Source organism: Pogonomyrmex barbatus, unplaced genomic scaffold (genome assembly GCF_055798465.1).
Source record: "Pogonomyrmex barbatus isolate J1 unplaced genomic scaffold, ASM5579846v1 scaffold13, whole genome shotgun sequence".
NCBI classification, from domain to species: domain Eukaryota; kingdom Metazoa; phylum Arthropoda; class Insecta; order Hymenoptera; family Formicidae; genus Pogonomyrmex; species Pogonomyrmex barbatus.
The window spans coordinates 7,086,348-7,098,835 of NW_028297109.1; the positions used below are offsets into that span (position 1 = coordinate 7,086,348).

The window sequence follows — 12,488 nt, forward strand, 5'->3', positions numbered from 1 at the left end:
ACGGGCGCATCGACGATTACCGGAAGTGTCGATCTCGCGTGGCGAATGCGCCTTGAGCGTCTGCGGAACATCATCAGCCTGCGAACCCGTCGACCAGGTACCGCGAGAGACCAGGACCGGTTGTGACGTAAAGGTCAGGGGCGTCGTGCGTACGCGCGATAATTTTTTCCCGCGCCCACGACGGGCCGGAGACACGACATGCACTTCGTGAGAGATCGTTAAGGTCGTTTCGTGCTACCATATCGCGTATCTTGATCGCCACTCGATATAAATCGACACGAATTGGAGATTGTTTCGTTCGATTCCAGATAACGAGGGGGGTTCATTTATCCCTGTCTAAATCGCTCGATTTTTAGTCGCCGTAGGTTCTGTTTACTAGGACTCGCAAATTTCAACGAGCCGCGTAGTGGAAGCGATCTCGATCGAAATTTTCAATCTCGCTCCTTCAGCTTTGTTCTCAGTTGTGGGTACGATGGCGTAGCGAAATCACGGAGATGCTCCGGAAATCCGGAGTCTCCTCGCCCTCGATTCACGACCTCGCTCAAAACGAAGAAGAAATCTGCGCTTCTTCCGCTCGCGCGCACGTATTTCTTTCACCTCGCATAGTCGCAATTAATCTTCGTAGTTTCAGTGCATCAACCTGCCTGCGCCGAGCGCGCCTAAGCGCATTCCTCATTGTTAGCGCGCGACTTTGCCACGACGTGCATCTCGTGGGTGCGGGATCGCCGAGGAGAGGCCACGGGGCCGCAAGCCCGGAGAGGGGAGGATGAACCTTTGGCCTCGGTACAGGCCACGACGTGGCTCTCCTTCCCTCTGGCGATCTCCACTGGAGCTCTATTATACTCGGTGACCTCGAACTCCACGAAACTACGTGGCTGATCTCGAGCCGTTTGGGCATGATGATCGTATCTGCCATCCTCGTTATATCGCATCATCGTAACGTGAACTGGCGGAATCGTGCGCGAGCATGTCGGAAGAAAGTTGGTCAGCAAAGCTGACTTGTGAAATCGGGTGAGCAACAGTTGCGCGCAGATTTACGTAATAACGGCATTGCTCGGATTCTCGGAGCGTTCGATAGGAAAAAAAGGACAAAAGTGGTCCAAGTGATATGTTTTATTATCGCTTGATGCAGATTAAGGAGTATATAAAGCGTATCTAATTTTACAGGCATTAGGCTTTTGTTTTTTTTTACAGTTCCAACATCTGCTATCTTGTGAAGAAATTAAGGGCAATAACGAAAGCAACTAGGTTTCAGAAATTACTCGTATCAGCGGAATCTGCCGCGGGCTCAAGAGAAAGATTGATTGTGAAGTAGGGCGCATGTTTTTCTATTTTCGATGCTTACGCACAGCGGTCGAATTATTTCTTCGGCACGGCGCTGTTATTACCGTAAGATAAATTATTCGAGATATTAAAAAGAGAATGCGAATGAAAAGTCAACCTCGCGAGCTAGGCGAACCCGTTTCCCCGTCGATCGAGGATCGAGACGTGCGTTGAACGATCGACGGAGGGGCAGGAGGGAGGGGGGGGCGCCTCCTGCATAACCACACGCGGGGAAAGAACAGAACAAGGAAAAACAATAGCGGGAGGAAATTAGGAAGTGGTCTCGTGAAATGCGAGTAAAAAACGCGATGCGCGAAAAGTTGAGCACTGCTCGCATGCTCCCAACCAGCGTGAGCGAATTACGAGAATACATCTGGCGAACGATTTTTCCTCCGACGTATCCGTATCCGTACGGAATCGTCTCGTCGATCCTTCCCCGATGAGTATCAAAGTCTCGATCAAGTAGCGATCACGTCGCTCGGCGGAATCTCTGCGCTGATGAGGCGCGTAACCAGAACGATTAACTCTACCCTTCTATCGAGATCTCCATCCGAGCGAGAATTATGCCGGATTAGCGTGTATCCGTTGGAAGTGATACCATTTGGAAGTGGTACTTCAACGCGCACGGCGTGTACCATTTGCATTAGTATTCAAGCACTGGCTTACCTCGAGAACAATGCCTACGGGTATTCCTAACAATGCGTCCCTATCCCTATATATACGTTCGTGCATATTATTATTTAAATTATTATTTGACGTATGTACGCACGCGAAAATTATTCCTCATCACGGCACGCCGTGGGAGCGTTGGCGCTTCGCGAGGAACAACATACTCGGTCTAGGCTGGTTCTTTAATTACGGATGTCTGTAACTGAGGTTTCCTTATTCTCATTGCAGATGGGCTCGTTTGCGATCGGAACGGTAGCAGCCACGGCCGCGAGCCTAATATTCACGGCGCTGTTGGCGAGCGGCGACGCCGCGTTGGGTAAGTTTTTTTCTAAAATTAGTGTGACGAGGCTTTCGTCATTCGAGTTCTGGGTCTGGGAATTCGCCTGTTGAATTCTGAGATTCTGTAAAAGAACCCTCCAAATTGTTCGGGTGTAATGAAAGTGAAGCTACTTGGAGGTGCATGCACTCTGTAGAGGCAAAATTATTTCCACGTTTCAGCCAGGACGGCATTCGAGAAGCTCACCGACTACGATTACCGTGGCACTACCTATTACAGCGTGAGGAATCTGTCGTTGGACGAATGCCAGGGATGGTGCAGGGAGGATTTGGAATGTCAGGCCACCGCGTTCTCATTCGTTTTGAATCCCTTGGCGCCGATGCAGGACACCCTCTGCCAGCTGCAGAACGAAACGGCGGCCACGAATCCGGCTGCGCAGCCTCAAAGGGCGGCCAATATGTACTACATGACGAAACTACAGATAAGATCCGGTGAGAAACTGGCATGTCCATATATGCGAATAGGATCATTCGATACCTACCCATTCGCTTCGCATTTAAACGTCTCTAAACGTTCTGTAAATTAAAAGGCGCATTGCTTTTGTTAGCGTCAATGTGGTCCGATACTTGGAAAGCGGCGGATAAAAGCGTAGTAAATGGAGAAAGAAAAATGGCAAACACAAAAAAAAAAAAATAATTGACGAAACATTAAAATTTTTACGATGGGAAAGACCATAACGATATTTATGTGCGCGGCGGAATAGTACGAAGAATAGACCGTGAAACATGATAATCTAAGTTTTAAAACTCAAAGCGGGCGGATTGGTCGGTATCTCACAAGGCAAGTGCTAACTGGTAGAATTTCGTCGAAAGGAGAAAAGGGTCTGTCCAGAACAAATAATACAATAGTTAAATGTTCGCTGAGGTTGAACGATTCGACTTGCTTGGAGATACAAATGTCTCTTTACAGATGAAGTTATATATAAATCAGGCGCGCATATAATATATATTTTAAAGTCATATGTAAAAAAGTAATATGATAATATATAATATAATATATCGATTTATAATAATAAAAATAAGGATCAAGATAAAAGTAAGATCATGTGAAGAAATATTTTTTGGGGGGGAAGCATATTTTGTGTTTGACATCATTTTTGAAAAACTTTACTTATGATTATTATAGTGATATTATCAGTAATTGTTGCAACAAACACTGTGAAACTAGTGTTAAATCATTTGTTAGTAGGCAATTTTTAGGCAATTTTTCTTAGGCAATTTTTTTCTCTCGTAGGAAACAGGAAACAAAATGCTTTTCATAGTTGATCGTCAGGTAGCCGATCCTTCCCTCGTTTCCCATTGTATTTGCGAAAAATAGAACTTTTACTTTTCACCGGTGAAGAAAATCTAGTCATAGAATATTGATCGTGCAAGGTAATCTGCTGGGGCACTGGTGGAACTGTCGAACGCGTTTAAACAGAACTACTGTCCCAAATAACTACCTGCAGAATCGCAGGAGTGTTGAAAATTCCTGGAGTTTCCTGGAGTTCTCTGGAGAAGAAGATTTTAATGTTAGTTACAGGTTATTTAGTGTTTCTTGATGTTTGCCGCCAATTGTTATTTACAAAAGCTTTATCAAGTTAGAACACGAACACGAAAGGATTTCAAAAAGAATTCTTTTCATGACATCTATGATTAATGTTATGAATATGAAATTTAATAATCGCATTCAGAATGTTCAATCTCGAATGAAATCGAAATGCTTAGGTATCCAGTCAGTTAAAAAAAAAAAAAAAAAACTATTTTGGATATGCCAAATATTGATCGATATAGTTTACTTTATTTATTTACTTTTTTGTTTTATATATTTTTAATTATTTCATCAGAGAATTTTTTTACATTTTTTTATAACATTTCTTATACATCCATATATATATATATATATATATCTTATATATTTCCATAAACTTATACAGTTGTGCATATTTTTAATAATTGCTCAATATCTTTGTGAAATTCTATAATACTTCAAGTAATTGACAATCAAATCTCATTCAGCACTTAACGTGCGTGTGGCACGAGCAGGAATTTCTGGAGGAAAATTTCTTGAAGAAATTGCGTGTTGTCTATTTAATGAGTAGGGCGATTTTCTTGGCGAGTTGTTCCGCGTCGTGAGGCGTCTAGTTGCTCGTCGTAAAATCACTCAGTACCTGCTCCTTGTACGAAGGACGAATGAAAAATTTCGAAAAAGGATGGATCTCATTGATCGTTATGAATCAGCTTACAAACTGGTAGAGTTTTACATTCAAACAGCAGCTGTAAAACTAACCGAGTCTAATTCTATAGTGCGTTCCATTCATTCTAAATGTGTTGAACATGGTTCTGAATATTATCGTGCTATATAAATTGGGCACTTTTATAATTTGAATATTTCTATAATTTTTAATTTAAGATAATCCTTTAAAGATAAATATATGCTATTAGGTAATGATATTCAAGTTAAGTTTTTTTTTTCTTTATTTTCTTTAGAGTTTTTTTTTTTTTTTTTAAATAAAAAAGTGATATATTATTTATCAGTTATTTCTTATGCTCGATCGCAAAATATAGCGACATACACTGAGAAAAAAATTCCTTACTTAGATTTACCAATTCTATTTGTTTGACTTGAATTTATTTAATTTAAACATCATAATTTTATACTAAACATTATTTTATTGAATTAAGAGTTTTGTTGTCTCGTTAGAGTATACTATGTTTAATAGAAAGGACACTATTACTTAAAGGAAATAAAATTTATCCTTGAACTAAATAATACTTTGTTTGGCTAAATTAAATGTTGTTTCAATGAAAGAAAGAGATTTTTTATATTATTGAAACACATAAAGAGCATTATTTTTTTTTTTTTCAAACAATTTATTAAACAAATGTTTTATTTGAAATAAAGCTATTTATTATTTGAAAAATCAAACGAATCGATTTGTTGAATCAATAATTATTGATTTCTATTTCAAGAGGTAAATTTCTTTGAAATTTAATTTCTAATAAAATTTAATTAAATCCAAAGAAACCGTTCTCCCTGCGTATTTGAAATTAAATATTAGAATGTCAAGAAATATAGTTGAAATAATTGATTCGCAAAATAATTACCGTGTTTTATCGTTTTTGACGAAGTCAGTTCGTTCGAGCGATTTGTCGCAGTGGCTGCGACCAGAAACTTGCACGATCGGTGATGATTCATCCGTGAAGTAGTCACAGCGGTTCGTTGGCACCGCTTCCGCCATCGGCAGTACTCTAGCGCCGGTTTTGAGGGTGGAACAAAAGAAATTGGAACGCCAAACGGGCACGGCTGAAATACATTCCGGGCCCGTGTGCCAAAGAGCGCGGGCATGTGCGTCATCGCTCGGCATCGGATCAAGTCACATGCCAGCGTCTTATGATTTTTCAGCACGGGATCTTCACCGGGTTGCGCTCGACAGTTCCCGCCGTTCTTTTGTTACGGCATACCCCGGATGTGTTTCGACAAGCACATTGTCGCTTCAGAGAAGGAAGCAATAACTTACAAAGCAAAGCGTCGACGCTATCTTTAGTTTTTTTTAATGGTTTAATCTGTTACCTTACACCTTGACACCGTCAGTCCTAAACACAAGCCATAAAATTACTTGACTCTGAAACTGTAATTTTTCCGGCTTTTATCTAGAAATCTTTCTGTTGACAAATTTCCAACTTTTGTAAAAAAAAAAAAAAAAAAAAAAAAAAAAAAAAAAAAAAAAAAAAACACTGAAGAAAGTTGACAATTTTAATGTGAATGTTATCGGCTATTGATTTATAAGGTATATAATAAAAACCGATTAAAATTCTTATATAGCTACAAATTTATAAGCGCGTTTGTAAAATTTGTAACCAGACATCGAGGATCATATTACAAGAAAGCAAAAGAGAACTAAATTTATCTCTATATATATTATTTTAGAAAACGTTTGTTTGCGACCATGGGCCTTCGAGCGCATTCCGAACAAGATGATCCGCGGCTTGGACAACGCATTAATTTACACGTCCACAAAAGAGGCATGTCTCGCTGCCTGCTTAAATGAACATCGCTTTACCTGTCGTTCCGTGGAGTATAATTACGTGACGCTTCAATGTCACCTGAGCGATTCAGATCGTCGAACGACGGGTCAATATGTACAATTCGTGGATGCGCAAGGAGTGGATTACTTTGAGAATTTATGCTTAAAAGGTAAATCGATCTTAAAAAAATGTTGAAAAAATTATTCTCGATATTTTCGAGGAAAAAGAATAAAAATTATACATTTATTTCGGGCACCGACAGCAAAGGATGCCTGCAAAGCTCAAAGGATCTTCCAAATGCCAAGAATCGGCGTGGCGGACGATAAAGTGGCACAATACGCGGGCCTGCATTATTACACCGATAAGGAGCTGCAGGCTCAAAGCGAATCCGCTTGCAGATTGGCCTGCGAAATCGAGAACGAGTTTCTTTGCAGATCCTTCCTTTATCGCGGCGCGCCGCAGGGGTCAGCTCATAATTGTCAGCTCTTCCATTTGGATCACTGGACTCTCCCGGATGGACCTTCGACGTATCTCAACGCGGAGAGGCCTTTGATCGACAATGGAGAACGAGTTGGCACCTACTTCGAGAATTTCTGCGAAAGTAAGGGATGCTAATTAAAAAGGCTTACACATCCATACGCGATATATTGGTAATATGTATACGTTATTTCAGAGGGTACCGGGCTAATATCGGATCCATTACCGGTCGTTTTCGAGACCACGGAAGACCCTACGATAAACAACCTCACCCGAAATGATATTAATTGCGATAAAACTGGAACTTGCTACGATGGTAGAATTAATATTTTAATAACGTAATATAATGTATAATGTATGAAAGTGCAAATTCTTTTAACGATCAATATTACAGTATCGGTGGACTGCAAAGATACCCGTATTGCCGTTCAAGTCCGTACAAATAAGCCCTTCAATGGGCGCATTTACGCTCTCGGACGATCTGAGACTTGCAATATTGATGTTATTAATAGCGATCTCTTCAGGCTTGATCTCACAATGAGCGGACAAGATTGCAACACTCAAAGCGTGGTAAGTATATATGAGATGATAATAATAAAAAATGCTGTAACTCGTACTATAAATCATATTTTTTCAGTTCACAATTATTTTTCAATATTATACTAATTAATTTATTAGTATTTTTCTAAGTATTTGTATATCATAAAAGTCACGACATTGCAATTACAATATTTTTTATTGCTATCTTTAAAATATGCATGCTTAGAAATAATTACATTAGGTAATTAGCATTATTATTGGGTTACAAACGCTTTGTCGTTGTTACATTCAATATTGTTACATCTCGATGTGTCACATTTATTATTTGATCGCTGATTAACACTGCACTCTTATGTAATATACAATATGCACTTTTAAAATTTTTTTTTTTTTCGAGGCATTTATATATTATTATAAAGTTGATAAAGATTCACTACCCTCACACAACCCTCTCTCTTTAAGTACATAATCTCTGTTCATCCTTTCTTTTCACCATGGCAGCGTGACGGTTTTCAGACTGGAATATATTCGAACACGGTTGTACTGCAACATCATTCCGTGGTAATGACAAAGGCTGACAAAATCTACAAAGTTAAATGTACGTACGACATGTCCTCGAAAAATATTACTTTCGGTATGATGCCGATCAGAGATCCGGAAATGATCAGTATCACCAGCGCACCGGAAGCACCTCCACCGAGGATTCGCATCCTTGACAGCCGATCGCGTGAGGTTGAAACTGTGCGCATCGGGGACAAACTGACATTTAGAATCGAAATCCCGGAAGACAGTAAGTTCGCTTTATTTAATTAATTTCTTTTAAAGAAATATCAATTATTTTAATAATTGAATGTGACGAATCCGTTACACAACAATTAATATTAATGTTTTATATGCAGCTCCTTACGGTATTTTCGCTCGCAGCTGCGTAGCTATGGCAAAGGACTCGAAAAGCACATTTCAAATTATCGACGACGAAGGGTAAGATGATTTTATTTTATTTCGCACGAAAGCAAAAAGCATAAAACTTATATAAAATTGTAAATATATATAAATATAAATATTATTTAAATTTTCAGATGTCCTGTCGATCCTTCCATCTTCCCCAGTTTCACTCCCGATGGTAACGCTCTGCAATCTGTATACGAGGCCTTCAGGTTTACCGAATCTTACGGTGTGATCTTCCAGTGTAACGTGAAATATTGTCTAGGACCTTGCGATCCGGTAATCTAACTATCTAGTTCTCTCATCTCTTTTATCATAGAAAAAGAATTTTAATTTCATTTTCTTTTTTTCTCTTTGATGTCAGGCCGTTTGCGAGTGGGGACGTGAATCCGTGGAATCATGGGGCAAGAGACGCAGAAGAAGTCTTGCGAACTCGACGGAGGAGAAAGCCGAAGATATGACTCTGTCTCAAGAGATCTTAGTACTCGATTTTGGCGATGAGAAACAATCTGATTTCCTAAAGAGCGACGCTAGCATAGATTTCAATGAAGCGGGTAAGATTACGGAGGAAGACGCATTTAAATCTTGGCAGAAATGCTCGTAACGTTATTAACTGGATATGATAATTTTATTTTCAGACAAAACAGTGACCATCGTGGAACCATGTCCAACGAAAACCTCGGTGCTGGCGCTCGGGGTGACGTGTGCTCTTCTGGTACTCATCTACATCTCCACAATCTTCTGTTACTACATGAAGAAGTGGCTGACACCACGCAAAATGATGCCTTAAAGGACAAGAAGAATTCGTTCGTACAGCGCATTCGCAAAAGTAAACGGCAAAAATGATAATGAAGAATGCAAGAGTTCACATATACATTCACACATATACACATATGCATACTCATAATCGTAAGTTATCAAAGAATTCATATACTTCGCCCTTTCATTCCTATTCATTTTCATTATGTTTGCAATGGATGAAATGCGCACGTGTAAGAAGGTAGAATGTAAAAGATCAACATCCAAAAGAGACATTTATCCCTTGCATCGCGCATCTGAACTGCCTTTAATGCATTTAATATTTTTCATAACGTATCATTGATAAGAATCAAAAATCGATTATGTAATGTTCGAGTGAATATTCATATCGACACAGATGTTCATTAGTAGATATTCATTAGGCCGACATTTTTGGAAGATTTATTTAAAAGATAATATGTCGATAATAGAACGCGGGAAAATAAGTTTACATGAACATTAAAAATTACTTTGACTGACGCGATGAAAATCACATAAATGTCAAAAACGTTGAATGCAAACACCTACACGAACTTGAGATCTACAACGAAGAGGATGACTCGACTCTTCTTAGCTGAAGTAATATTTAGCAAGGAACAGCTCATGAATATCGTAACTTTTATGAAGGTGACGTATTTTAAGATGGTCACAAGTTATATAACAAAACGTGTACGTTGTAACAGTGCAATATTACATTTTCGTAAAACACTAAATATATAAAATGTCTGGCAGGCTTTAACATACGCATCTACTTCGTATATAGATGCGTATGCTCGACATTTATTTTTGATCACCAAAATGTGCCGAAGTATTAAGTTAAAATAGCAATCGCGACTGAATTTTGCTGACGCGGTTTATCTTTATGAGGAAAGCACAATGCTACATCAGCGACTGTGATTGAAATTTGAATGATGGCTTGCGCATGTTGGACTTTGGAGGTATTTGTTGAAAAGTTGGCGACCGACTCTTCTGCATACATACATACATACAGGCACACGCATACATACACATACGACATATTTCGCGGAGCTCACTTGCGACTAAGACCACCTTGAAAATGCAATGAGTAGGTTTTATTTAAGAATATTTTTAGAAACAGCTAACTGTGTCCTCTAGTGGCTACTTCTGATCGGGTTGCAAGGAGAACAGGAGCGAGCGGACGAATTTATTCTTCGTGTTGCTCGAACTGAAATTTTCGGTACTGTTTGAACGATTAATGCGGCCCTGGTTACTGTTTTTAGTTAACAGAAATCGATTTGTAACCCGCATCAAGACTAGCGGTATTTAAAGGTTCACGCTTCACTAACGTCTTTAACGATACAAATAGCATTAAGATAGCAATTAAGCATAGACAAAAGAGAGAAAAAAGAAAAGAAAATGAGCAAGAAGATATTTTCTCGGATTTAGCGAATTCTCGAAGCGGTTGGTTACTTTTTAGAAGACAAAGAAAGACGTTTACAAGAAAGAAGATATCAATAAACTTTAGCACTACGTGCATGAATTCCATTCTCAATAAGAATATCAATTCAGGAATATTGTAGCGACTAATTGATGTTTGAATTAGCTAAACTAATGGATGAGTCGGAGAAAATGTATGTTAAAGTACGAACCTCTTACGAGAAGCCGCTGAAACTCCTTCGAGATTTACAAGGAAGAGTACCTCTACTCGTGAAACCCGTACTGGAACTGATGAGAGAAGAGAAGCACTCGAGCATTCGGTTACTTAAGTGTAGATAGTCTGCGCGTTTCTGAAGCTCGAGGGCCCTCGAAATTTTAGCCGTGCATTCAGAGTGTTAAAACAAGAAATACTCGAGGTAAAATGTACTGCCGGCGGAACAAATGGTCGAGTAATTTTGTAAGGACAATCATATTTTCTCTCGATTTATCGACTCCACTCAATTAATAAGCTCGCTCTAAAAATTCCTGCAGAATACTTTTCTCGTTTCTTCAAATACTGCCATAATGAATGAGTCGCACGCAAGTATCTGTGTCTAAAATAAAACCTTTTTTCTCGTTTTAAAAATGAATTGTAAATAAATACTTCAATATATTATATTTTGTGTGAATTTACGGCGTAAATGTTGAAACGAGAGAAACACGTTGACAACTATGAGAACAAAAGTAAAAATATTTGATACGAAAATATTCATTTACAACTATTTCACATTTTTTACAATTAATTATTAAATAATTTATTAATTATAAATATGTATTCATTTTTGTTTGCGATATGATGAGGTACTGATTTGGTATGACGGGCGGATTCTTCCTACTCTAGTGTGACGTTATGTAATGATTCATAAACAGCACGAATTGGGTGGAGTAAATTAAGATTTCCGGTTAAGGTGCTTGCTATAAAGGAGTCACAATCAAAATTAAATATTTTTAAATTAAAAGAATGATGGAGGAAGATTAAGAAAGACAGATTCATTAATAATTGAATTTTATGACATTTAAAATATGTTTTGATGCGATAATAAAAAAAAATATGCTATATTAAAACAATATTAATTTAAAAAACGCTTATTAGTGTGACTCCTTATGGTTTACAAAATAACTTACAAAATGTATATATTTATATATATAAATATATTATTATTAAGTTGGACAGTGCAGTAGAAGTGTGCAGTAGAATATTCAGAAATGAATACACATATCCATCAATACGCATCAATCACATATATTTGTATCCTATTTATATACGCGAATGTTTCAGTAATTAAACTCAAATCAGTTTTGACAGAACTTTTTTGTTTCTTTTCTAGCCACTTATTTGCAATACCATCGATACCACGTAATACATAGTAATTGCATAACTACAAAAATCTACGTCCTGTTTACAGGAGATTGCCTTATAAAAAGATCGACTTCTGCAAGTTATTTATGAATGTTATTTATGAAAACTTTAAATATATCAAGAAATATATCAAAGATTGCTTATCTTAAGAATCAATACGTTAAAGGTAGATCCAATTGTCGATCAAATAACCGGTATTTTATAACTTCTTTCGTGTAAATAAATCATCGTTCTGGTCGAGCGCCAACAAACCATCACGTCGAACTTATGACTAATCGATTTGAATATAGGAACCGTATATTTGACGGTGGACGGTGCACGTGTGTAAGTTTATTATTATGATGAGTAATTATAGACGGATATCGCTGACATACTTAAAGGTAGAGCAACTATGATTGTTTAACTAACACCTCGAGAAACGTGAGTCCCTATAAATCAATTTTCAAACTCAATAATATTTGTCTCTGATATGATTACAAATTTTATTTCCAAATGGATTTGAAACCAAGTATGAATTCTTTCCATAAGTATTTTATTAGAAATTTTATGTCATCTCGAATTAAAAGTTTTATATTATATTTTATATTATTAATAA

General features: G+C 37.9%; 1 protein-coding gene across 3 annotated transcripts in view; it reads left to right on the plus strand.

Annotated features, from left to right (window-relative positions):
- tyn (trynity) overlaps positions 1–11,841 on the plus strand; it is a 39,689-nt gene extending 27,848 nt beyond the window's left edge. The window contains exons 2-12 of one of the 3 annotated variants that reach the window (XM_089072160.1): positions 2,221–2,308; positions 2,491–2,760; positions 6,239–6,505; positions 6,599–6,937; positions 7,010–7,129; positions 7,208–7,382; positions 7,851–8,143; positions 8,253–8,334; positions 8,433–8,577; positions 8,663–8,852; positions 8,937–11,841. In XM_089072160.1, coding sequence (XP_088928286.1) covers positions 2,221–2,308; positions 2,491–2,760; positions 6,239–6,505; positions 6,599–6,937; positions 7,010–7,129; positions 7,208–7,382; positions 7,851–8,143; positions 8,253–8,334; positions 8,433–8,577; positions 8,663–8,852; positions 8,937–9,088 — 2,121 coding nt within the window. In that variant the 3' untranslated portion in view covers positions 9,089–11,841. Of the gene's footprint in view, positions 1–2,220; positions 2,309–2,490; positions 2,761–6,238; positions 6,506–6,598; positions 6,938–7,009; positions 7,130–7,207; positions 7,384–7,850; positions 8,144–8,252; positions 8,335–8,432; positions 8,578–8,662; positions 8,853–8,936 lie in introns of all 3 variants that reach the window. The other 2 variants (XM_011634501.3, XM_011634502.3) reach the window with 2 other exon arrangements.
- The last annotated feature ends 647 nt before the right edge of the window (positions 11,842–12,488 follow it).